Consider the following 27,213-nt stretch of genomic DNA (forward strand, 5'->3'; position numbering starts at 1 on the left):
ACCAGTCTTTATTTCCTTACCAGCTTGAGGTCTTTGATGTTTAAGAAAAATCGTGAACATTTTAGGTTTTGCATATTTACTGCTTTTCAAAAATATCAGAAACCATTGCATATAATAATTTTGGGAACAAAATAAATGGCAGACTACTCACTCAAAGAAGCACTCGTAGTATCCCAGTGATTTCCAAGTCAGTACTGATGGACTCAACATGGAAGATTTCTAATTCCGGGCAGATCGTGTTTGGTGACCTGTAGTGTACATTGGAATCAGTTCAAAAGAAACTTAGGGGCAGCCTGGGTGGCTCAGCAGTTTAGCGTCGCCTTATGCCCAGAACCTGATCCTGGAGACCAGGGATGGAGTCCCAAGTCAGGCTCCCTGCATGGAGCCTGCTTCTCCCTCTGCCTGTGTCTCTGCCTCTCTCTCTCTTTCTCTCTCTCTCTCTCTCTCTGTCTCTCATGAATAAATAAATAAAATCTTTAAAAACAAAAGAAATTTAGGACAAGCTAAGAGCACCTCTTTAAAATGCTTGCCACAGGGCACCTGAGTGGGTCAATCAGTTAAGCAGTTAAATGTCTCTCTTTGGCTCAGGTCCTGATCCCAGGGTCCTCGGATGGAGCCCCGCATCAGGCTCCCTGATTCTACTCCCAGGCCCCTTGCTTGTGCACTTTCTCTCTCTCTCTCTTTTTCTCTCTCTCTGTATTAGATAGATAGATGATAGATTTGATAGATAGATAGATAGATAGATAGATAGATAGATAGATAGATAGATAAAAATGCTTACCATTTGGAGTGCCTCTGTTGGGCATCTGCCTTCAGCTTAGGTCATGATCCCAGAGTCCTGGAATTGAGTCCTACGTCAGGCTCTCCGCTTACTGGGGAGCCTGCTTCTCCCTCTCCACAGTCCCCCTCCCAACAGCCGCTCAGTGCTTGCTCTCTCTAGTGTTGTCTCTCTCTCTCTCAAATAAATAAATAAAATCTTAAAAAAAAAATACTTGCCACTTATCCACAGCTTCATCCTCCACTCCTTTTCAAATTAGAGACTTTCTAGGAAATCAATGTTACTAAAACATTTAATTAATCTGGAAGAGTAGCTCAAAGAAATATTATCTGTCCAGTGAGAGGTCAGACTCCACCAGTTACATTGTAGGCAATATGTGTTTAAACCTTTGCTCACCTTTAAGTAGTTAAAAGTTTTAAAATCTAGATGTCAAAAAAAAAAAAAATCTAGATGTCTATTCCAGTTTTTCTTTCGGTCTTTTCTGTCTACTACTTAAAAACAAACAAAAACAAAAAACAGAAATAAGATTCCTATTCCCGAAAGAGAAGTAAAATAATCCTAACCAGTTTAAGAATGAAGGTTCAATTTTTTCCCCTCATGTCACCCATGTATTAGAACCAGGAATAGATTGCTGAAGTGATTTCTGGATTTGCATATAGTTTTTTTTTCATTCTCTACTTTTAACTGATTTGATAGATATAAAATCATTTCCAGATATAAAATGATATCCTATTCTGTTTTGAAGTATCCATGTTTCAAGAAGTGATTGTTTTCTAACACCAAACTAGATTAATCAGTCTTTTAACTTTTGGGGTTACCTTGGTAATTAGGAGAGTTAAGGAGTAATATAGTTCTATGGAATAATACATAGTATACTTTTAATCTGGTTTTGTCTTTGTGTGTGATTTTGCTTATTGACCAGTGTTTAGAACAAAGCTGATTTTGTCCAAATTTGCTTATAGTTTTGCTTAAGTAAGTGTTCATTGCAATAGCCTTTTTTTTTCTTACCTGTTCTTTCTTCCTAGGAACCAGCATTACTAAATTCTTCAATCTCATAGATACCTCTAGCATCCATTTGGTTTTACTTTGCTTCTCAGATCACATCAAATTCGCAAAGTCTTCTCTGTCTACATACCACTGAGACACATTGTCCTTGTCTTTTACAACCATTTTCTACTTCAATCACTGCCATAATCTCCCCAACCCATTCAGGCCATGTACTAATTCTTGGAAATACAGATGAAATAGAATTTAGAATTTAATAATCTATATTTGCTTTGTTTCTTTTGTAATCTCTGCAAAGGTGGATTTATTGCAAATCGATGAAAATTCAGTGTGCGAGTGACGTGTTGACAAATACACTAAAGTCAAATACTTTAGAGATTTTTTTCAGAGGTAAGAACTATCAGACACTTTCTAGAGCATAACGATCATGAAATAATCTATAAGAAGCTCTCAGGTAATAAAATGTCCCTGGGTGCCTGGGTGGCCCAGTCAGTTAAGCATCTGCCTTCAGTTTAGGTCATAATCCCAGGGTCCTGGGATTAATCCCTGCATCAGACTCCCTGCTCAGTGGGGAGCCTGCTTCTGCTTCACTCCACTTGTGCACGCTCTCTCTCTTTCTCTCTCAAATGAGTAAATTTTAAAAAATCTTTAATTAAAAATAAATAAATAAAATGCCCCTGAGGAAATCAGAGTCTTAAAATTGTTAGCTTCAGGAGCTGGTAAAATGTATATAAAAGATACATGGTAACAAAGTATACTATGATACCGATTTTCTTTTATTAATTGTTGATTTGCTTCTTAAATCAGAGAAATTAGACCTACCCTGCAGCAGGGAAAAGAAATTATTGCAAATCTTCTCTCTGATTATAGTCCTAACTAATCACAGAGCAAAGAGGAAGAATAAATTAGGGCTTTATCCTTTCATATAGTTGTATCTCTTGGAAGGCTACAAGTTTCTTCCTTTTCTTGTTTATTCATGATGAGGAAAGGGAGGAAGACCCGCATAATGCTATGGAATGAAGCCGGTTGGTGGCAACTTTTTGTTTAATTTGCATGTGATTTTTGTTTGTTTTTCTTTGGAAAAGAAGTTGCTTAAATGCAGAGGTTATATATTTTATTTTCTATTGGATTGTTAGTATTTCTGGAAGCAGCTCATTTGTAGAGTCAGATCTACCAACGTAGTGTAAGAAATACAGTTTTCTGGGGGATCCCTGGGTGGCGCAGTGGTTTAGTGCCTGCCTTTGGCCCAGGGCGCGATTCTGGAGACCCGGGATCGAATCCCACGTCAGGCTCCCGGTGCATGGAGCCTGCTTCTCCCTCTGCCTGTGTCTCTGCCTCTCTCTCTCTCTCTCTGTGACTATCATAAATAAATAAAAATTTAAAAAAAAAATACAGTTTTCTGAAGTAAAGTTTTTACTGAAATGTACAAATTCTTACATTCAGAAATATGCAAAAATCGTAAGTATTTAGTTGGATGAATTTTCACAACCACATCCCTTTGTGTAATGACCAAGGTCAGGAAATAGAATATTACCAGCACTTCAGAATGCCCCCACGTGTGCTCCCTCTTAATTACTCTCCTTCTAAGGACAGTCGTTTTCCTGCTTTATAGCACCATAAATTAGTTTTTTTCTTTAAAAATATGTATATACTCAGACTCATATAGTATATAGTCTGGTTGCTTGGCTTGTTTTGCTCGACATGCTCATGAAATTCATATTATTGTATAGAACAAAAGTTCCCTTGTGTTCATTGCTGCTTATATATTTCCACTGTATGAATGTACCTCAATTTATCTATCCATTCTACTATTGATGGATATTTAGTTTGTTTCCGATTTGGAGCTATTATGAACAGTTCATCTATAAACATTCTTGTACATGTCTTTTGATGAGCATATATATGCATTTCTGTTAGACAAGTACCTAGGAATGAAGTTGTTCGATCATAGGGTGAGTGTATATGCATCTCTAGTAGATACTGCCAGTTTTCAAATGATTATACTAGTTTATACTCCCTCTAGCTGTGCTGTGTGATGGTGTCATTGCTCTATATTTTAGTGATGACTTGGTGTTATCTTTTTTATAAAGAAAAGTCTTGTTAAAATTTTCATTTTACAAGATTAAAAACTTACCTTTTAATTTTGAACATTCTGGTAGGTATGTTGTGGTATCTCACTGTGGCTTTAATTTGCTTTTTTCCAGTGATAAATGGAATACTTTTTCATATGTTTGTTGGCCATTTGGATATAAAATATATAGATTGTAAAGCATTACCTATTTGTTTGTAATATTCTTACACAGGGAGAAAAGCTAGGAATTTGAATTTACTGATATTTTCTTCAGTGATTGTCTAGTATAATTTTGATTTTTTCTTAGGTCACTTCTAAAATTAATAAATTATCAGTTATTTTGCCTAAAAATAGAAATATGAAGAAACAATGTAGGAAAAGAGTTAAGTTAAAATGTAAACTTATCACAACATCAGATCTTCTTTTAAAGAACAGGTAGACAATTTACATACCATTAGGAATTCTATCTCCCCTCTATCAACCTGTCCATTTTTCCCCCTTAGTATGACTTTCCTAAGTACCTCTGATGAAGAGTTCAAAGCTAAAAGAACTCTTACCATCAGCTCTTTTACCCTCATTCCTGTTAATTCAAGCAAAGAATTCCACTCCCAACTTTTATTAGCAATGGCATTTATATATCGTCAAGATGTGTATCATTTACATTCAGAGGCTTTCAGCTGCCCATTACCCGCCTACAAACTTACTGCTATATCTCTTCTCTCCTTCTTGCTGTTGGAGATGTCCCTGCTTTAAAAGCCAGTTTTTCTCTCATAATTTGAATTTTATCCTTCTCTCTGCCCCACCTGTCTGGAAGCATACTATCAATAATCCTATATTCACCTGTGTTTAAATTCTTCTCTCAAATGGATCCTTCTCAACAGCATAAAAAAGGAAAGAAAATTTATCTCAATCTCACATCTCTAAATTTTAGCAGATTTCTTGAATTTCTTCATTTCCTCTCTTCACACTCTCCTTATCCCACTCTGCCCTGGCATCTGTACCGAAAGAGTAGCCAAGGTCACCAGTGATCTTCAAAATCCAGTCAATATATTTCAGTACTCATTTTACTTAACAGTAGCAGGCAGTATTGATACTGCTAACCATTCTTTTATTCTTTTTTTAATAACTTTTTTTAAGATTATTTATTTATTTATTCATGAGAGACACACAGAGAGAGGCAAAGACATAGGTAGAGGGAGAAACAGGCTCCCTGTGGGGAGCCGGATGTGGGACTCCATCCCGGGACTCCAGGATCACACCCTGAGCCAAAGGCAGATGCTCAACTGCTGAGCCACCCAGGTGTCCCGCCATTCTTTTATTCTTGAAATAAAACTACATTCTTCTGATTTTCTATCTACCTCTGGTTCTCTGCCATTAATTATTTACATTTTTTTATATTTATTTAGGCTTTCATATCTTACAACTCCATGCTTTCTTCTTTAAGCATTGTTATTCATGGTTTGGTTTTTCTTCACATACCAACTAAATTTATATATCTAGCACAAACTACTTCTTTGAGCTTCAGTCCAGGGTATCCAGATTCCACTTGACTGTTTCAAAGGCACTGCCTGTGTGGCAAACTCTAGCCTTCTCTGCCCTTCCAATCCTCTTCCAGTATTCCCTCTTGCTACTAATGGTACCAGTATTCTTACTTGTGCAAGTCTGACACCTACAAGTCATCTATCATTTATGCCCTTAACTTCAATCTAATTTATCAACGGAAGTTCTAATAATATTTCTTACAGATTCTTCTTTCTCTTTCCCACACAAGTTACCCAAGATAAACTCCTTGCCTATTTCCTGTATCTCTTACTTAAATCACACTATAACTGCTCCAATTAGGAATCACGGTCAGAAAAAAAAAAAAAAAAAAAAAGGAATCACGGTCAGGAACCTTCCATAACCACTTAGCCACTGCCGCTTCTGCCAGCTCCAGAACTACGCCCCCCTCCTACAAGGAAGTGCCCAACATTCTCAAAGCTAGTGGTTAAATGCTAGGACCTTTACTAACACTATCAGAGAAAAACCTTTGATCTTGTTTGCCAGCAAAAGTGGCCTGTACCTCATTTCTGCATTCTGTATCAGAGTGCATCTGCTGGCCAAACCCAGCTCACTTCTTAGTTTTTTGTAATATGGGAATTTCTACCTCTAGAAATGCATTGCCAAGCAGTTTGCTGATAGAGCCACATGTGGCTAAATGCCAACCTGTCTCTGAAAGGGAATAAATGCAAAACTGCATTAGGTAAACAACAGATTTTAAATGTTCCCTGTATCATATCTAGAACTTGTCTGGGCTGAGCTTTCAGATGAGATCATTCAGCCCTACTGTTGAAAGGAAGGTTAAAGTTGATACGTGACCATTTTTGAGATCGAGAAACTGAGGTTTTAAGTGACCACTGAGGCACTCTCTGGTACATTTTGTCCACCTTTCCAAAGAACTAGCTTTTTTTCCTTTTTTGTTTCACTGCTTTCAGCTTTTATAATTATTCCTATTTTCTTTTGAGTATTTTGTTATTTTTTTTCTACTTTGTTAGGCTGGGCACTTAACTCGTTTATTTTCAGTTTGTCCTGTTAATAATAGCATTTTTAAAATAACAATAATAACATTTATAGTTGCATTTGTTTCCCTGTAAGTAGAGCTTTAGCCCTCAGAGGTTTTGGGGTTTTTTTCCTCAGAGGTTTTGATGTCATTATTTTCCTTTTATTAATTTCTAAGCAATTTGTATGTAATTTCAACTTTTAATTCTGCTTTCATAAATCCTTTTTTAAAAAGTCTGTAAGCAAAGAGTTTTTTTTGCTACTTTTGACACTGATATTTATTATTTTAAAATGTGAGCTCTAAAATCACTACTTTTTAGAATTAAGACTTTTCTTTTTGACCAAATTCATTATTGACTGTTTTGAATGATCTCTGAACTTAGACTTTGGTATGTTGTGCTGTTTATATATTTGTTTGTACATTTCTATCTATGTAAAGTATAAGCATCTTAAAGGTTTTAATTAAAATTCCTTGTAACTGCTTATTTTTCATTTACTCTGTCAAATTCTGTAAAAGACCTATCAAAGTTTTTGACCATTATTATGTTTATGAAGTTCTTATATTTAGGAGTTTTTGCTGTTATGTATATATGAGTTTTGGGCCATTTGAGTATTAAAGTTTATGACTATTTTAACTTTTCAATGGATTACATACCTTTTATCATTACCTATCACAACTCTTTGTGGTTAATTTTGACCTTAAATTCCCATTTATCTGGTAATAATGTCAACCCTTGTGCTTTACTTTTGTTTACTTTTGTCTTTGTTCATCTCCTTGTTTTCAGTCTTTTGGGTTTTGTTTTTAATCCAATTTAGTGATCATTTGTATTTTGATAAGCGGATTCAATATATGTTTATATTTACTGAGAAATTAACGTGTTTGATTTTATTCCTATTGTGTCTATAGTATTTATGATACGTTTTTGTTGTCTTTTACTTGCTGTTGGCTTGGCAAAATTTCTTTTTCTGTAATTGGAAATTTTCAGTGGCTACCTTCTCATCTTTAAAAATGATAATATCTATATTTCTCTAATGGAGCATCAAATAGCTTTTGCTTTACTACTTATCCTTTTTCTCTTTACTCTTCCTTTTTTTTGATTCTTGGCTGTTATTAGGTTGTCTCATGACATACCTCTTCTATTTCAAGAACACTTACTAAATACATGTAACAACCAATTATAATAGATTTAACTATATATTACACGATTTATTGCTTACCATTGTGATTTTTGGGGAGTTATTAATATTTAAAAATGTACACAAAAGTAGAATAATTTAATCTCCCATATACCTTCACTAAGATTTAACAGTTACCAATATTTGCCACATTATCCTTTTTTTCCTGAAATACTTAAAAATTAGTACCAGCTATTATGATCTGTTACTCATCTTTTAGACAAAGGCATTTTTAAAAATAATTATGATGTAATTATCTACTCAATAAAGTTAATAATTCTGGAATAGCCCCTAGAACCTAGTTCTTATTTAGATATTTCCAGTTGTTTCAGAATGCCTTTTCACCTTGGTTTTGTTTGAACCAGACACCAAACAAAGTCCATACTTTACAATTGGTTGTTCTGTGCCTCAAATCTCTTTAATATGGAACTGTCCTTCACACTTTTTTCACCTGCCATTGACTTGTTAAAAAGACCTTCTTTTAAAGAGGAATTAGTTGTAAAATGTAGTCTAAGATAATTAATCCGGTTACTAGAAATGATGATTCTGTTTTGTGAAGAGTTGATCTGGTGTTCCTGCCAAGTCAGTCCCCTAGTAATTAGATAGCAAAAGTAGCTGTTTCTTGAAGGTACGATCTTTTTTTTTTTTTTTTAATCTGCGTTCTGGAGAATGCTTACTTTTTTAATTTTATGGGGAGAGCAGAGATCTGTCCAACTTAAATAAACATGTCATTAACCAAATTTATTTAGATACAATTTAAAAATGAGGGGCCGAATTCCTTTCTCTATACTAGAAATTATCTGATTTGTCAACAGATCATTTTTACTGACCTTGACTCTCAAAAAATAATAAGGTAAATATTCTGTATGAGCATTATTAATGAGGATTTCTATACAGGCAAACCTTTCATTGGTTCCTATATATGGTTTAATGCTAAGAAAAGTATTAAATCTATCCTCTTATATAAATTTCAGTAGATTTCTCTAAAGGCAATGACTTTACAGTGATTTATAACAGAAGAACCCAAAGCTTTCCCTTGCTTCTTTTGTAGATTAGCCATAGAAGCCCAGACTTAATATTTATCATGAAGAAAACTACTTTATTCTGTTATTTATGTATTTTGGCCATGGAAATCATTATTTATTTTTAAAACATTTTCCTTTTTCAAGTTATTTTGAATTTTACATACCTGTTATAAAATCCTATGGTCCTGAAATATGATGAATACATTTCTTTTGATTTTTTTTTTAAGATTTTATTTATTTATTCATGAGAGACACAGAACATCAGAGACATAGGCAGAGGGAGAAGCAGGCTCCCTGGAGGGGAGCCTGACTCAGGACTCCATCCCAGGACCCCGGGATCACGATCTGAGCCAAAGGCAGACGCTCAAACACTGAGCCACCCAGGTGTCCCATGATGAATACATTTCTTACTGTGTATGAATTTAAGTTACCAGCCTTATCCTCCCAGTCCATTGACCAGAGACACTTCTTTTCAATGTCTATTTAGTTCTTCTAGTGGTACATGCATTTGTGTGTAGGCATATGGTTTTTGTTTGTTTTGTTTGATGGCTTTTGGGGGGAACTAGATGGGGAGAATGGACTCTTTTGACTGATAAGTTTAAGTGCAAAAGCCAGAACAAAGAGGACAAAGTTATTATTAAGAGTTTATTTAGTTTGAGCTTTTAAGCAGTAATACCAAATGTGAAAATTACAAGTCAAAAGGATTATATGGAATTATTAACTTTGAGGCAGTTGGTCTTACGTAGTAATGCTACACAAATTGAGATACCTAGATGTCAACCAGAGTTTAAAATTCCTCAGTTTTGTGCCTAACTATACAGTTTGAGTAATTCTATTCTTTCTTCCTTGCTGAATCTGATACCAAATATGTTCTTCTCTTGGATTTAATATCCTTGAGGTTTTCCAAGACAACAGAAAGCTTTATTAAGAAGACTTTACTTGGATAAGGTCTTCTGATTTTTCCTTTGATTAAACTAGTCATGTGTTTTTCCACCACATGGCAGACCTAAAAAAATGTAGGTCTCACATATGCAGGATGAGCATAAATAAAATGAGCTTTAAATTATTGGCAATCCATTGATATAATTTAGAGGTTAACAAATTACAGTCCAGAAGCCAGCCACTACCTGTTTTTGAAAATGAAATTTTATTGAAACACCACCATACCCATTTGTTTATGTATTGTCTGTGATTGCTTTCTCACTAAAGTGATGTAGTTAAATAATTGCAGTCGAGACTCTATGGCCTGCAAAACCTCAAATATTTAGTATCTGACCTTTATATAAAAGGTTTGTCCATCTTTGATAGAAAGTAAAATAAGAGGGATGCCTCAGCGGTTGAGTGTCTGCCTTTGGCTCAGGGCATGATCCCGGAGTCCCGGGATCGAGTCCCTCATCAGGCTCCCTGCATGGAGCCTGCTTCTCCCTCTGCCTGTGTCCCTGCCTCTCTCTCTGTGTCTCTGTCATGAATAAATAAATAAAATCTTTAATAAAATAAAATAAATCTCAGGTTACCTAAGGAAGAGACTTCAGTGCTCTTTGTAAAACATTTATGAGGATAGAGGTTGTCCTTTTTGTTTACCTATCTCCTCAATACTTACACATAGTAGGTACTCAGTAAATGTCAAATCGATAAATAAAAAATCTCCAAATCCATTTTACTTTCCTCAGCTCTCTAGTCCGTGTGGTTTAAAGCACAAATACACCTGAAAGAAAGGAAAAAAAAAGAAGGAAGGAAGGAACCAAATAAACTTCAAGTCAGAATTCCCAAGTGTTGAAATGGTGACTTTCTAGCCTATATGTTGTAATAGTAATTTCATTTATCGAGCACTACTACCATGTGGTATAATTAGCACATCATTCATTTGCATCTAATTTAAATATCACAGGTGTTATAGCATTATCATCCCCATTTTACAGATGAAAATTTGTATTTAGAGAGAGCAGGTACTTTGTCCAAAATCACATAGCTTGTGAATAACTTAGTTATGTTCAAACTCATCGTCATCATAAACATTTTAATAAGTGGAAAGGGGCTAACTCTAATATGATCTAGAATATAAGTAAAATTTCTCTGTGGTCGCAATCTAACAGCCTTACCAGGTCTATATATAGTAAATTAAATGAGTACTTATTCTTTTACATTAATATGCCTGTCTCTAGAGTAGATCACAGGGAGCAAGCTATGCATTTTACACATCTCTGGGTTGAGCTGTATCCGATTATGAGTAATCCTGCTTTTCAGATTCCCAGAGATAACTGGCTCCATTTTGAAGTTTATAGCATATCTTACATTAGAAGATAAACATGGAGTAGCCATGGAATATGCAGAAAATAGTCTTTAATTCTAGAAGAGATAACATAGGAAGTGAGACCAAATTTCTGGCAGAAAATTTTTGCCACTTACTACCTGTGTAACATTGGGCAGATTACTCAGCCTCAGTTTGAGAGCCCCAGTGTCCTCATTCAAATAGAGATAATAGTTATCACAAAGGGTTGCAGGAATCAAGGCGGTTAATAAGTGGCTAGAATAGCTAATACATAGCATGCAATAAAGATATTTCTGTATTCTTTCAACTTTTTAAAAGATAAAATTCATGAAACATAAGATTCACCATTTTAAAGTATACAGTTCAGTGATTTCCAGGATATTCACAATGTTGTGCAGTCATCATTTTCCAGAATATTTTCATCACCCCAACAGAAACTCTGTGTACATGAAGCAGTCACTCTCTCATTCCTCCTCCTTCTCAGTCTGTGGGAACTATTGATTTGTATTCTCTTTCAATGGATTTGTCCATTAAGTACAAATGTACAGCTAAAATGGAATCGTATAATATATGGCTTTTGTGTCTAGCTCTTTTTGCTTAGTATAGTGTTCTCAAGGTTTATTTGTGTTGTAGCATATATCAATACCTTATTCTTTTTTATGTCTGAATCATATTGATTGTATGTATAGACCTTTACCACATTTTGTCTATCCAGGCAGAGTTGGTGGACATTTGAGTTGTTTTCACTTTTTGGCTATTGTGAATAATACCGTTATGAACATTTGGGTACAAGTTTTTGATTAAACACCCCTTCTCATTCTTTTCAAGAAATATCTAGGAGTATAATAATTGGTCATATGGTAATTCTATCTTTATTTTTTTAAGGAACCACCAAACATTTGCTCAGTGGCTGCAAAGTTTTAAATTTTGATGAAGTGTAACTCTCTTTTGTTTCCTATTTGATTTACCTCTATGTTTTCTTCTAAGGGTCTTATCATTTTGACTCTTATGTTTAGGACTTTAATTCATTTCCAGTAATCTGTGTTTACAGTGTGAGGTAAGAGTTCAAGTTCAGTCTTTTGCATGTGTATATCCAGTTGTCCCACCATCATTTGTTGAAAAGACTATTCTCTCCCTATTGAATGATTTTGGCATCCTTGTTGAAAATCAGCTGACCATAGATGAGTAAGTTTATTTCTGGACTCTGAATTCTTTTATTGAGCTTTATGTCTATCTTTATGCCATGACCACACTGTCTTTTTTTTTTTTTTTAAGATTTTATTTATTTATTCATGAGAGACACAGAGAGAGAGAGAGAGGCAGAGACATAGGCAGAGGGAGAAGCAGGCTCCATGAAGGGGGCCTGATGTGGGACTTGATCCCGGGACTCCAGGATCACGCCCTGAGCCAAAGGCAGACTATCAACCACTGAACCACCCAGCCGTCCTGTGACCACACTGTCTTAATGAAATATAGTTTTATAGACAGTTTTGAAATCAAGACTTGAAAATTCTCCCATTTTGTTGTTTATTTTCAAGGTGTAGCTGTTCTGGGTCTCTGGCATTTCCCTATGAGTTTTAAGTTATGCATATACATATCTGCAAAATGCCAGGTAGGATTTTCATAGGGATTGTATTGAATCTGTAGATCAACTTGAGAAATATTAGCATCTTAACAATATTAAGTCTTCCCATCATGAAACGGATGTCTCTCCATTTCTTTCAGCAATATTTTATAATTCAGTGTACAAATGTTATACTTTTTTTGTTAAATTTAATCAGAAGTATTCTTAAGATTTTATTTATTTATTCATGAGAGACACAGAGAGACAGAAACATAGGCAGAGGTAGGCTTCCTGCAGGGAGCCTGATTTGGGACTTGATCCCAGGACCCCAGGATCATGATCTGAGACAAAGGCAGGCATTCAGCCACTGAGCCACCCAGCTGCCCCCATCAGTATTTTATTCTTTTTGATGCTATTGTAAAAGATTTGTCTTAATTTCATTTTCAGATTTTCTTATTGCTAGTGTATGGAAATACAATTGATTTTTAGATGTTGATCTGGTGTCCTACAACTTGTTAAATTTATTAGCTCTGACACTTGTTCTTTCTGCTTTAGTTTTTTTTTTTTTAAGATTTTATTTTAAAATAATCTCTGTACCCAATGTGGAGTTTAAACTCACAACCCTGAGATCGAGAGTCACATCCTCTTCCAACTGAGCCAGCCTGGTGCCCTGTGCTTTAGGATTTTCAATGTATAGAATCATGTCATCTGTTAATGGAGATAGTATTAATTCTTCCATTCCAATTTAGGTGTCTTTTATTTCTTTATCTTGACTAGTTGCTCAGGCTAGACCTTCCAAAAAAGGTGAGAGCAGATGTCCCTCTTATTACTAATCTTGGGGGAAAACTTTCAGACTCCTACCCTTAAGTCTGAGATCAGCCGTAGGTTTTTCACAGATGCCCTTTATCAACTTGAGAAACTTCCCTTTCTTAGTGTTTGTTATCAAACAGTGTTGTATTTTACTATATGCTTTTTCCATCAATTGAAATGAGTATGTGATTTTTGTCCTTAATTTTATTGATATGATATATAATATTTTCTTACACTGATCCACCGTTGCATCATGGTATATAATCCTTTTTATGTGCTGCTGAATTTGGATTACTACAGCTTTGTTGAGGAATTTTATATCAATAATCATATGGGATATTGGTCTATAGTTTTCTTTTTTGTGGCATTTGTCTGGCTTTTGGTCATTAGGGTCCCATAGGATGAGTTAGGAAGCGTCTTCCTCTATTTTTTGGAAAAGTTTGTAGAGAACTAGTGGTTTCTTTGAACGTTTACTATAATTCACTAGTGAAGTCATCTGGGTTTGAGGTTTGGGGGGCTTTTCTTTGTTCGATGTTGAGTTTTTTTCATTTAGGTTTTTATTTTAATGGATCAATTGCTTTGGTATTATAAGTATCTTGTTTTTCTATTCTTTAGTCAATTTGTGTGTTTCTAGGAATTTGTCTATTTCTACTTTTCTATTTGCTTGGCAAACAATTACGCATAGTATTTTTTTTTATTTTATTATTCATGAGAGACAGAGAGAGAGAGAGAGAGGCGCAGAGACACAGGCAGAGGGAAAATCAGGCTCCATGCAGGGAGCCTGAAGTGGGACTTGATCCTGGGTCTCCAGGATCAGGCCCTGGGCTGAAGATGGCGCTAAACTGCTGAGCCACCCCGGCTGCCCCGCATAGTATTTTTTTACAGTTGTTTTTATTTCTGTAAAATTGGGAATGATGTCCCCACTTCTATTCCTGATTTTAGCAACTTGAATCCCCTCTCTCACTCCTACCCTAGTAGAGGTTTATCAATTTTGTTGACATTTTCAGAGAACCAATTTTTGGTTTTATGGAGTCTCTGTTGTTCTGTTCTCTATTTCACTTAGATAAGTACTTTTTAATTTTTATAGCGATTTCTTTCTTTATACAGAATTGAATATCATGATTCAATTTAGTTCTTGCTTAATCCTTAGTCATGTTAAGTTAAAAAAAATGGTTATAATTATTTACATTAATGAATTAAAACTTCCCAGAATGCATAAATCCAAAAGGAAATGATATCATCCTGTAATTTAATGACCTTTTCTTATTTCAGTCTTAATCTAAGCAGTGTCATTGGAAAAAAATTCTCCAGAGCTTTTAAGTTTTATTTCAAGAGCACAGTTTTCAAATTTGTTTCAACTTACGCTGTGTCCTAAAATCTGGCCTATTCTGGAGAATGTTCTATGTGTATTTTGCTAGTATTGAGAGGCATGTTCTATGGATATCTATTAGGTAGGTCCAGTTGGTTTAACAGTATAAACTGTAAATCAAGTCTTCTGTTTCTTGGTAATGTTCTGCCTAATTTCTCTAAGCATTATTAAAACTAGAGTGTTGAAGTTTCTATTATCACTGTACACCTATTATAATATTACTGTACAAGTGATCTATTTCTCCCTTTAATTCTGTTAAGTCTTCACTTTATGTGTTTTGGAGCTCTGTTATTAGGCGCATATATGTTTATAATTTTTATATCCTTTTGATGCATGCACCTTTTGTCATTATGTATGTTCTTTTTTGACTCTTGTAACAATTTTTGTCTTAGAGTCCATTTTGCATGGTATTAATATAGCCATCCCAGCTCTCTTTTGATTACTGTTTGCATTGATTAAATGACCACCCACCAAAAAAAAAAAAAAAAAAAAAAACAAACCACTTACACACTTTTAATCACTTTGGTTCTAAAATGAGTCACTTGTAGAGACCATATAGTTGGAGCATGTTTGTTTGTAACCTATTTTGCTAGTTTCTGCCTTTTACTTGGAGAATTTAATCTATTTTTAAAAATATTTATTTTAGAAAGAGAGCAAAACAGGGGTGAGGGACAGAAGGGGAGGAGGAAGGATAAGCAGACTCTGTGCTGAGCATGGAGCCTGACACAGGGCTTGATCTCATGACCCTGAGATCATGACCTGAGCTGAAATCAAGAGTCAGCCACTTAACTGACTGAGCCACCTAGGCAGCCTAATCCATTTATATTTTAAGTAATTACTGATAAGAAAAGACTTACTTTTGACACTTTGTTGTTTGTTTTTTATATGTTTTGTATCTTCTCTTTACCTCATTCATCCTTTACTGCCTTTTTTTTTTTTAAGATTTTATTCATTCATGAGAGACACAGGGAGAGAAAGAGAGGCAGAGACACAGGCAGAGGGAGAAGCAGGCTCCATGCAGGGCACCCGATGTGGGACTTGATCCTGGGACTCCAGGATCACGTCCTGGGCCCAAGGCAGGGGCTAAACCGCTGAGCCACCCAGGGATCCCTTTACTGCCTTTTTTTGTGTTAGTTTTTTTTTTTCTAATGTACCATTTGATCCACTTTTTGTTTCTTTTGCTATAGATCTTTATTTTCTTTCTGTTTTCCATGGGGATTACAATTAACCCATTAATTTATAGGAATCTAGTTTGAATTAATACCTATTTAGTTTAAATCATATTTAAAAATTTGTCTTTACAAAGCCTGTTCTTATTCCTTATGTAGTTATTGACACAGATTACATCTTTATACATGTATACCCATAGACATAGATTTATATTATTGTTTTATTTAACATACGTTTATAATTATTGTTTAAATAGTTGTCCTTTAAATGGTATAGAAAAAAGTTGAATTATTAACCAAAAATATACAAATGTTGATTTTTGTATTTATCTGTATATTATCAGTGTTTATTTCTTCATATAGATTTGAGTTACTGTCTAGTATTTTTTTCTTTCACTCTGTAGCGTTTCTTATAGAGCAGAGCAAATCTACTAGTAATGAATTCTAGGTTTTGTTTAACTAGAATATTTTTATTTCTCTTTCATTTTTGAGGGATAGTTTTGTTAGATATACAATTCTTTTTTTTTTTTTTTTTTTTTTTTTTACAATTCTTGAATAAAAGTTTTTCTTAGTATTTAGTACTTTAATTATGTCATTCCTCTTCCTTCTGGCCTCCATGGTTTCTTCTCTTGCTGCTTTCAGGATTCTCTTTCTTGGTCTTTGTGTTGGAACAATTTGATTATGTTTCAAGGTGTGCCTCTCTTTGAGTTGATCCTACTTAGGGATGTTGAGATTCTTGGATGCATATATTTATGTATTGCATCAAATTTTGGCTATTATCAGGCATTTTTCTTCAAAAACAAATATTCCTGTCATTTTTTCCCTTCTTGCCCTAGGACTCTCATTTCGTGTAGGTTGGAACTCTGTGGTTTCGCACAGGTCTCTTAAGCTCTGTTTTTTTTGTTGTTGTTTGTTTGTTTGTTTGTTTGTTTATTCTTTCTGTTCCTCATATTGGATAATCTCAACTTGACCTGTGTTCAGATTCTTTCTTCTCAGTTTTTGAGTCCCTCTAGTGAATTTTTATTTTTAGATACCATATTTTTCAAGTCCAGAATTTCCTTTGGTTTTAAAATTTCTGTCTCTTTGTTGATATTTCAGCATGATAAGACATTACTCTCATACATTAGTTCTTTGTATGTGCTCTTGAGCATATTTAAAATAGTTGACTTAAAGTCTTTAGTAAGTTCAATGTCTAGGCTTCCTCAAGGACAATTTCTATTAATTTATTTTTTCCCCATACTTTCTTGTTTCTTAGCATGCTTCACAATTTTTAATGAATACTAGACTAATCAAGTTCTCCCACCCCACTAGGGATTTTTTTTATTTGTTTTTGTTTTTTGCTGCTTATGGTTTTGTCTGGTGACTTTTTCGAACCAATTTTGTAAAGTGTATATTCTTTGTTGTGTGTATCCACTGACATTTCTGTTTGATATGCATAGTGGTCAGCTTATGATTGAACAGATTTCCTTAAAGGCTTGGAACCAGGGGAAGAAAACCTTAGTCTTTGCCAATGGGTTCTGTGTATATGTTGCAGCATGCCTACAACACTCAGCTAGGTTTACAGCTCTCTCATAGCCTTCACTTTCTGCTATATTCAGGCTAAAGATCAGTCAGAAGTGAGAATTAAGGGCCTTTACAGGTCTTTCTGAGTATGTACTCCACCTTGGGCATGCATATGGTCTTCTGGCTTCCAAGGAATATGTGGGAGCTTTTCAAAGTTCATATTCCTCAAAGCATCTCACTAGTTTTTCCTCCCAAGCTTTTTGATGTTTCTGTTGTATGGCCCAACTGCTATCCCTTGCCCCATTTGGCACTGGCTAATAAATTTCCCTTTAAATATTTTTAACAAATGTCCTAGATAATTAGTTGCCTCTCTGCCTTGGGAGAGTACTGAGTTTGGTAAAATAAAGGTAAACCCTTTACACAATCCATTAGGGGACCAACAGACAGACCAAACAAACAGCCACAGTTCTTTAAGAACTTTGCTTTTCCTTCAGCGCTAGGAACCCACACCAAGAACTCAGATTGGTGTCTTTAAGACCCTAACTGAGAATCAGCTGCCTTTCTCTTGATTAACTAATTGCGTGGTTTGAGAAATTTACATAGTTTGGATTGGGTTGATTCTTTCTGTTTTTGCTAGATTATTTGCTGTTTCTAGGCAGGGACAGGCCCTTGGAGCCTGTCCCTATTCTGCTATTTTTGCTGACACCTCATTGCATTGTTTTAATTTTTTTTTAAGGTTTTATTTATTTATTCATAAGAGACAGACAGGGGGGGGGGGTGCAGAGACATAGGCAGAGGGAAAAGCAGAAGCGAGACGTGGGACTTGATCCTGGGTCTCCAGGATCATGCCCTGGGCTGAAGGCAGCGCTAAACCGCTGAGCCATTTTGGCTGCCCGTGTTGTTTTAATTTTGACAAATATATGTTACTTTCATAATTGGGTTTGGGGTGCTTTTTTGTTTATTTTTTGGGTTTTTTTTTTTTTTTTTTTTTTTTTTTGCTTGTTTAGAATGACCATATGTATCTTCTTTACAGAGGTCGTTCAAATATTAAGATAATTTATGTCCCAAGTTGCCAAGGAACTTTTAGAAAGAACATTTAGAAAGAGAAGAATTCTGGCAATTGAACCCTGTAGATCTGATGTCAACAGTGTTAAAGATAGGCAATTCACCCACAGCCCTATCAAAAACTTTTCTCTGCATGTCAGAGAAATAAAAGGCTCATCTAGTGAGTATGGGAGGTAAATGTTCTAACATTCAGGTCTCTTGTAGAAATATGATATAAAATGTTAGAAAAGGGGACACATGGGTGGCTCAGCGATTGAGCATCTGCCTTCACCTCAGGACATGATCCCAATCCGGGGATCAAGTCTCACATCAGGCTCTCTGTGAGGAGCCTGCTCTCCCTCTGCCTATGTCTTTGCCTCTCTTCTCTGTATCTCATGAATAAAAAATGTTATAAAAGTTAATATATATCAAGGTCTTTAACCTTTAAAATTTCACTTGAACATTCACATTGTAGTTTTCCATATGGTTTATCAGATTAACATAAATACAATTGTTCTCACTGCCTTCCCAAAGCTGTTGCCTCTTGTGAAGTGACTCAATCCAAATCTACTAACTGAATCTTAAAAGCTAACAGGGATCCCTGATTCTGATGCAACATTTTTGGGGTTTGAATTCTATGTTCATCTATTTACCAACAGGATGAACTTGAGCAAGTTATTTAACCTCTCTTTGCCTCACTTGCTGTATCAGCAAAATGGGCCTAATAACTATACTTACCTCATAGCTTTGTTATGAGGCTAAAATATGGTTCTTTGAGTACTTTACTAAAATTAAATACATATATAAGCTAGTTTGAGGTGAAGCTTATCTAGAGTATGTCTTTTAGATAGGGTAATTCTCAAGGTTTTTAGTTCTGTATACTTAGAGTGGATCTAATTGGTGAAATAACCGTATTGGGCATATTCTCAAGAGGAAAAAGGTAATATTTATGTGTAGCCTAAGATGCTCATTCTTTAGTCAGGAGAGAATTGTCTGTATCTACAGCTGGGTGCAAAACAAAAACATGAGGTTGGGGAACAGCATCCTAATGTGTAATGATCTGGGGAACCAGGAGGATGGGCCAAGATAGTGGGAGATAAAACTAAAAAGATTGGAAAAGACAGATGATGAAGGCACTTGGGAGTTACTGAAGGGTTTGAAGTAAGAGAGCCATCTGGCTACATTTATATTTAGGGCACATATTGTGGCAGAAAAATGGAGAATTAGAATCAGCATGGCAAGACTGGAAGGGAAATGCCTTACATCACTATTATTTTTATTTTTAAGTAAGTCATAGGTATTGCATAACACACATGCATTAATCTTGTACCACAAGAAAACACATAAGCTTTATTTTGTGAAAAATCTACTTTAGGAATTTTTCCATGATATAGTCCTAATTGAGTAAAATCCAAAATTAAAATCCCAATTGAGAACAGTTATTCATTTGACACTTGACCTCTTCACTCAACAAAATCTCCATCACAGATTTTCAGTAAATAATCATCCTTTTCTACTGCATGTTACCTATTAAGTATAGGGAACCCATCAATTCTACGTAGCAAATTAGAATGAAATTTTAAACATATTACCTGAAAAATTTACTCTGCTAACTTTATATCTTCTCAGTCCTCTGTAAGTTACAAAAATATTCACTCCTAAGTTGACATTTTTAACTAGAATGACACCCTGGAGCAGTAAGCCCCAGAAAATTGATAATGAAAATAATGGTTCATAAAGGAAAGCTTGAGAGACAAATTATAGTCTCACTTTGCTTCTCTTCAGCTCTATTTCTTTAACAACTATTTAGTCCCAAGTACACAGATTTTTGTTCTGCTTTGGTTTGGTTTGGGTGTTTTAGTCATTTGAACTTTACCAATTAAGTAGTTCTCAGAGTTAATTGGACAAATTTTTGGTTATAAAACAAAATTTAATAAACAGTTTTATTTTGTACCACTCTGAATATGCTACTTATTGGAATAATTTTTTAACTTACTGGAGATAAAGTTTTAAACCCAATTTGACATCGTGTTCTTTGTTATTGTTATATATCTTATGCTGGCTGTGTAAAACCATGTTTTCTGGATTTATCTGTACACACAGGATTACATAGAATGTAATTTTAACCTCCACTTAATCCAACGTACTGTTACTGAACTATTGTAACTTTTTAAAGATATTTAAACTATATTAATAATATATAAATAGTGGGCAAATTTAATTCTGCAAACTAGACTGTGGAAACCGGACACCACTGAAAACACCCTTGGAAGTACTAAGAAAATGTTAAGTACAACATACACAACTATTTCTAATTATAGTTATTTTGGATAAATGCAAATGTAACTGCCTTCAAATAAGCATACTTTTGACATGGGAAATTGAGATCCATAGATTGTGGCTCAGTGGTAAATTCAATATAAATAACAATGAAGAAACCACATATGGTAAGCCTGGGATTCAGAAATTGGCTTCACGATTCTCAAATAAATAAAGACCTTCTTTGAAGGCACATGGATGTATTAATTTTTAATTTGTTTCTTTTTGATCTCTTAATTACTGAAAAAGATTTATTGGTTAATTTTAGGAAGGCAAGTGTTTGAAAAGTTTTGCCAAATACTGTCTTCTTTAAATGACTGTATGGTAATGAAAAGTTAAGAGGAGAGCCAAATTAGATTGAATAATTGTTCAGTCATGTGGGTCAGGCTAGTTGCATAGCCTGGTTGTTAGACTGATTGCTCAAATTACATTGCCTGGGGTCCTGCACTTGGTTGGCTGTCTTCTCAGATCTTAACAAGGTTCTGGGAATTTCTTTTTCTGACAACGTTTGCTTTGTGTTTTTCCCCTCCCCCTACCACCTCCAGGATGCTTCATCTGCAGACATTAGAAAAGCATATCGTAAGCTTTCACTGACTTTGCATCCAGACAAGAATAAAGATGAAAATGCAGAAACTCAATTTAGACAAGTAAGTGAAGTGTGCTGTTATTATATATACTTTGTAACAAATTTATAAATAAATGTTTTCTAGTAGAAACAGTAACTTATATGTAGAATATTTGTTTGAAAGTGAGCTTGTACTTTTGAAATATTATGTCATGTTCATTCCATTTTTTCAAAATAATCATTTTTTATATTAGAATCTACATTTTTGGAGGGTCATAATTGTCATAATTTTCTTATCTAAATTACAGCTTTTGCTTTTAAAAAGCACATTTTAACGTAATTATTATGTTTGCATCTTTCACGATTTATTTTGGCATCAAGCATTTTATAACCTCTTAAGGTTCTACTAAAAACATAAAATGTTACATATAGTTAAAATTGTATCTATTTCATTGTATATATGAGCACATAGGGTTTTCTGCTTGTGCACTATTGTGTGTTCACCTTCCTAAGTGATTTCTTATAGCTGAGAGTATTTTTATTTTAAAGTAATGCTTTTATTTTAGTTGGTGGCCATATATGAAGTTTTAAAGGATGATGAACGAAGGCAGAGGTGAGTGTTCATTTCTGGTTTTGAATTAAGATGTTACAGTTTGATGTCTCAGTTTATAAAGGAAAGAATTGTCTCACTAAACATTTATTATCAGTTAGTATTTTATTTTTGTTTCTTCCGGAGTTTAAAGCAGAGTTAATTTCTATTGAAAATATTCACTAGGTTGATTCAATACTTATACACTTCAGGATCATGAGTCATAATGTTAGCAAGTCATAGCTCCATTAGATATGATTTTTTAACATGAGTGTCTATGCTCTGGAAAATACAGATACAACTTGACTTCAAACAAATGTCCAATCATTTTTGATATATCAGTAATAGCTCCTATCTTTGCTTGGAGGTCTTTTTTTTTTTTTTCCTATTCCTTAAATGTTTTGGAATTAGACTGTTAGTGATGCTTATGTTATCACAATTTCTTGATATTTCCTCACTCTCAAAATAGCTCTGATATTTGTGAATGAGAGAACAGACTTATATTCATATAAGTCTATGGAAAATGGCTGTGGAAGAAAAATATTTGTTGCTTCTTCCTATTTCTTTTGCCTCCTTCCCTTCCCTTACTCTCCTCTGGTGATTCTGCATTTAGAGTTAAACTTCAGAGTGGAGGCAGCCCCCTCTCTTCCAGGCTTCTCTGTGCCCCTTTCAGAAGAGTAGTGATATATTTATACAGCAGTTTGTAGTGCCAGTGACTTAAGAGAAGATTGCTGAAAGACCCCTTTCCTCTGCTCCTTCATAATGTGTGGAGTGTGTAGACACTATTGCGCTGGCCTCCAAAGTTTCTGTCAGACCCATAGTAAGAAGTATCTTTGGAGGGAAAAAAAAGTATATTTGGCATCATGCCTCAGAACACATATACACAACACCTGAAGCAAAAATTTCGCAAAACACTTTATAGTGTGTGATACAGACTGATATTTTCTATTCTGGGCTAGTCTAGACTAGTCTTTCTTTAAAAAAACTTTTTTTTTCTTCCAATGTATTATCTGGAATTATTCTATACCCTAAAATGTTAGCTATTACTCTTGCTTCTCATCTTAACTCTTTAATTTGAATACCTCAGTTTGTCAGATTGCAAAGCAAGGACTCAAGATATTCTCTATAAGTGTTCTTTGCTTTATAACAAGGGCTGGCATTGGTCCAGATACCATAGCAGACATTCCTCTGGTTTGAGATAATCCATAGTGTTGAAAGAGTCCTAGAAGTGTGTTGAAAGAAGTGTTGGTCATTCTATACATATTTTCTAGTTGGTTTCTCTCCCTGAGCCCCTAGTTTTATTTCACACATCAAGAATGTGTCTGTAAAGATAGCTTTATTTAGTCTCCCTACGTCTTTGGCATCAGGTTTTGTCTATTTGTTTGTTGTTATCTTAAAAGTCAGTAAACTTTGTAACAATTTCTTTCAGTTCCTGAAAAATCATTTATATCTTTACAGAAAAAATCACTTCTGTATAAAATGTTTCTTCATTAACATAGACACATCTAACATTTTCTTTTTAGGATTCACTCCCCTTTGCAATTTTTTCTTACAGTGTTAGTAGAAAATAATGGTTCTGACAGTTATACAAACAGCTGTAGTATTTATACCCCTTGAGGCACAAGTAACTCTTTGGTAACTGGTTTTCCTTGAGGCAAAAGTCTTAACTAATCAAGCTGGGAATCACTTCTCTAAAGCTTGCGCCTGAGGCCAGGTGATCTATGTGTATTTAAACATATAGGAGAAATTCTCCTCTCCAGACAATTACCTGATGTTTCTAATTCCTTTAGGAAGAAAAGCCCAGTAGTCATTTGTATATTCTAAAAAAAGATTGTCTTATACTGGTATTAAAAAAAAAAATGCTCTATGGTATCACAGTTACTTATAAATATTTATTAAATAGGTAACTTTTAAATGTGTGCCCTCCCAGGAATTTGCAATTTGGAAAATTGTCGTATGTTTCCCTATTTATTTCCCTTACAAGTAATTTTCACTGAAATCAAGTGCATTCTTTAATTTTGGTAGGAACGAGAATAGCAGTGAAGTTGATAAAATAAACTAGATAACCTTGTATTTTTCTTTTTAAGGAAAAAACAAATTTTTGTTTTTAAACTGCATATTTAGGTATAATTTGCATACCATAGAAGTCAGCTATTTTAAGTACATAAGTCAATAATTTTTAGTAAATTTACAGAGTTGTGCAAACACCACAATCCAATTTTAGAATATTTCCATCACCTCCCTATATTCCCATGAGCCTTTTTGCAGGCAGTCCTCACTCTGATCCCAGACCCAAACAATCACTCATCTCCTTTCTGTGTTTATAAATTTGTCTTTTCTGGGTCTTTCCTATTAATGAAATCATGTAATATATACTCTTTTGCATCTGGCTTCTTTCTGTTATACTCTTTTTGAGGTATATCCACATTGTAGCATATTCCAGTAGTTCATTCTTTTTTATTGCTGAGTAATATTCCATATCTTTTGTTGGTATCACCAAGTGATAGACATTTAACTTGTTTCTACTTTGGTGCTGTGATGAGCAAGGATGCTACGAATATTCACATACAAGTCTTTGAACAGATTTTTTTTTTAATTTCTCTTTAATAGATTCCTAGGAATAAGATTGTGAATAAACTTTTAAGCCCTTTTTTTTTTTTTGTCCTCAAACATATAGCATGAAAATAACAAGTTTGTCTTGTTAGTGTAAGGAAGCCTAGTTTCTAAACTCCCAGGTAACTGGTTTATTTTGGGGAATAGCAGCTCAGCTATATTCTAACATAAATTTCTGTACAAGTATCCTGAGTATTAGCTGAAAAAAGTACTGAGTGGATACCAGTCATTATGTATATACACTAGATTGTACTTTAGTAATATTAGTATATTACTTTACAAAATTATTATAAATTTTCAATCAGTATTATTTTGTTAACCCAGTTGTGCAACTTCAAATTTTGGGGGATTGTTGATCTATTTTATGACACAATATTTGTAAAAGTTGAATGTGTTTTTTTGGTTTACAAGATAAAATCATGTTTTATTTCCAAATCTGGTGAAAGTATAGTTATCTCAGCCTTAATATGCTAAACATTTACAAATCCATTACTCATTATTCCAAATTTGATTATAGGTATGTTTGAAGAAAAATAAACATTAACCTGAGAATAAGAAATCTTAGTACCTTCTCTAGTTAGAAGATACAAGATAACTGTTAGATGCAATATATAAAGTGCTATTACCACAAGTAATAATAATAATTTTATAAAGGAGAGTAAGATCAATTAATTTAGATGTGTTTCCTCTTCATGATCTTTGTGTAATGATTTTTACTCTCAGATTCAAAATGTCACTTGAATGGATGTTGTTATTGTTTTAAACTAAAATTTCAAACTTTGTATGATGGCAAATTCACAATTTAGGCAAATAATAGAATTTTGTTTTCATAATAGATATGTTTTCTATTTTAGTTTCATAGTTGCTGTTTTATATTTCAAACTGTGAGAATGTTTTATATTTTACATAAATTTTTTTCTGTTGATAATTTAGACATTTTTAGATTTGCTTTCTAATGTTTAAGCTAAATATATTTGATAAATTGAGATTGTAGAATGAAACTCACTAATGATTATTTAACCATTATTTTGTTTATAATGTACTTTTTAAGAAAATCAAAGTAAACATGTGGTAAGTCATATGTTGAATGTAGAATTGATTATTCAGTGTTTTAATTTCTAAGATAATGGCCTTTATAATTCCATATCATTTTTTGCATTAGTAGTATTTTTATGACACAGATTTACTTTTGTATTTTCTTATAACATATTCATACATGTGCACATTCTTAATCTGGTTTTAACAGATTATTCAGAGCAGTTTATATGAGCTGAATTACAGAACATTTTAACAGTGTTACGTGTTAAATATAGAAAAAGCAAACCATAGTGATATTTAAAATTTTATGTGTTGTCAACACATTTTTTTAAATAGCTATGAATACAGTCTCTGTACATTTTAAGAAATATCTTTATTTTTCAGTGTTTCAGGAAAGCAGTGATTTATCTTTTAACAGCATATATTCTAAAAAAGTGAACTATAATAGAAGCTATCTTCCCTTAAAATGGCCAGTCGTGTGAGCCATAATGTTCATTGATAGTAAAATCAATAGAGCATTGATTCTAAGCTTAATCCTTGGAGACTGTTGTTTAGAGTGGCAGACATAGCTTAGTAAATATCTGGTTCTGTTTAATGTGTTCAGTGCATGAGTTTTTGCTGTCTTGAATTTGGCTGTACACTAACTACAACTTGTATGTGCGGTAGAAAAGAATAGCTATTAATAGATACCATTTCAACAATAATGGTGATAAAATATGTGGTAAGAGATTTAGAACTATGAGTTTAGTTATGTTTTCTTCTAATACAGTTTAGATAAAACAAATTTAATACTTCGTAATGCTCTTAGGGGAATTGTTACCACTTCCTTAGATGTTCTTTATTAGTAACTACTTTTTACATGAAGTTATTTTTATTTCATGGGATAGATTAGCTGAAAATAGTGATTTTTATATTTACCTCTTTTTCCCTGAACAAATCTGAAGTAGAATATAGATTTAGAATAAATTCAGGATTTAACATTCATTGGCCTTTCAAATGTTGTAATCTTAAACCTTTTTGTCAATCCATTTCTAATTTAAACTGAGTCAGTTTATACAAAGATAAATTTAAATAAACTTTTGAGGACAGGAATGATAGTTTTTTTATTAAATTATATTATATCTCGATATTATCATGTTCAAGAATTGCTATGCGTATTTAAAAAGGAGAATATTTAACATCAAATTTTGTCTGGTCCAGCTACTATACAGCCATATTTTAATTTGTACACTTCTATGCACTATACAATTTGCCTTTTAAGAGTTTAGTACTAATTAATGTCTTTGGTTTGAACACTGGTTATTCTGATCTGGCATTATTATTAATAATCTAAGTTGATCTAAATGTCAGGCTTTCCAGATTTGCTAATAAAATATATTTTGAATTTGTAACCAATATTTTTCTACTGAAAAAGAAGTCGCCTATAATAAATCCTCTGCTTATTTTTTTAAGCATATCTCCAAGGTATCAATTTAATAACTATCAAAGTAGCTACTGCAGTTGTTGCATTTAAATTGATTTACATGTCAAGACTGGCAGTTTAGCAGCTGCGCTATTATTCCTAGATCGGTCAATTTACTTGAGAAAAACCTACTACTGAGTTCTACTGACCTGCCTGACAATATAGGCCCTATTTCTATTCCTGTAATTAGGCCTGCGACTAACTCAGAATATTTTTAATTAAAATATTTTGGTCAATGTGTTGCACCAAATTAGGCCTTTCAGTGAAGATTTAATTCAAGAAATAGTGTGATTAGAATATTTAATG

At 33.9% G+C, this 27,213-nt stretch overlaps 1 protein-coding gene across 1 annotated transcript in view; it reads left to right on the forward strand.

The window, feature by feature from the left end:
- The window catches only part of DNAJC1 (DnaJ heat shock protein family (Hsp40) member C1), a 207,015-nt gene that overhangs the window by 51,206 nt on the left and 128,596 nt on the right, over positions 1-27,213 (forward strand). Inside the window, exons 2-3 of the mRNA XM_025463991.3 lie at positions 21,186-21,287; positions 21,772-21,818. Of these exons, the coding sequence (XP_025319776.1) occupies positions 21,186-21,287; positions 21,772-21,818 (149 nt within the window). The remainder of the gene's footprint in view (positions 1-21,185; positions 21,288-21,771; positions 21,819-27,213) is intronic.

Source organism: Canis lupus, chromosome 2 (genome assembly GCF_003254725.2).
Source record: "Canis lupus dingo isolate Sandy chromosome 2, ASM325472v2, whole genome shotgun sequence".
Classification (NCBI taxonomy): Eukaryota; Metazoa; Chordata; class Mammalia; order Carnivora; family Canidae; genus Canis; species Canis lupus.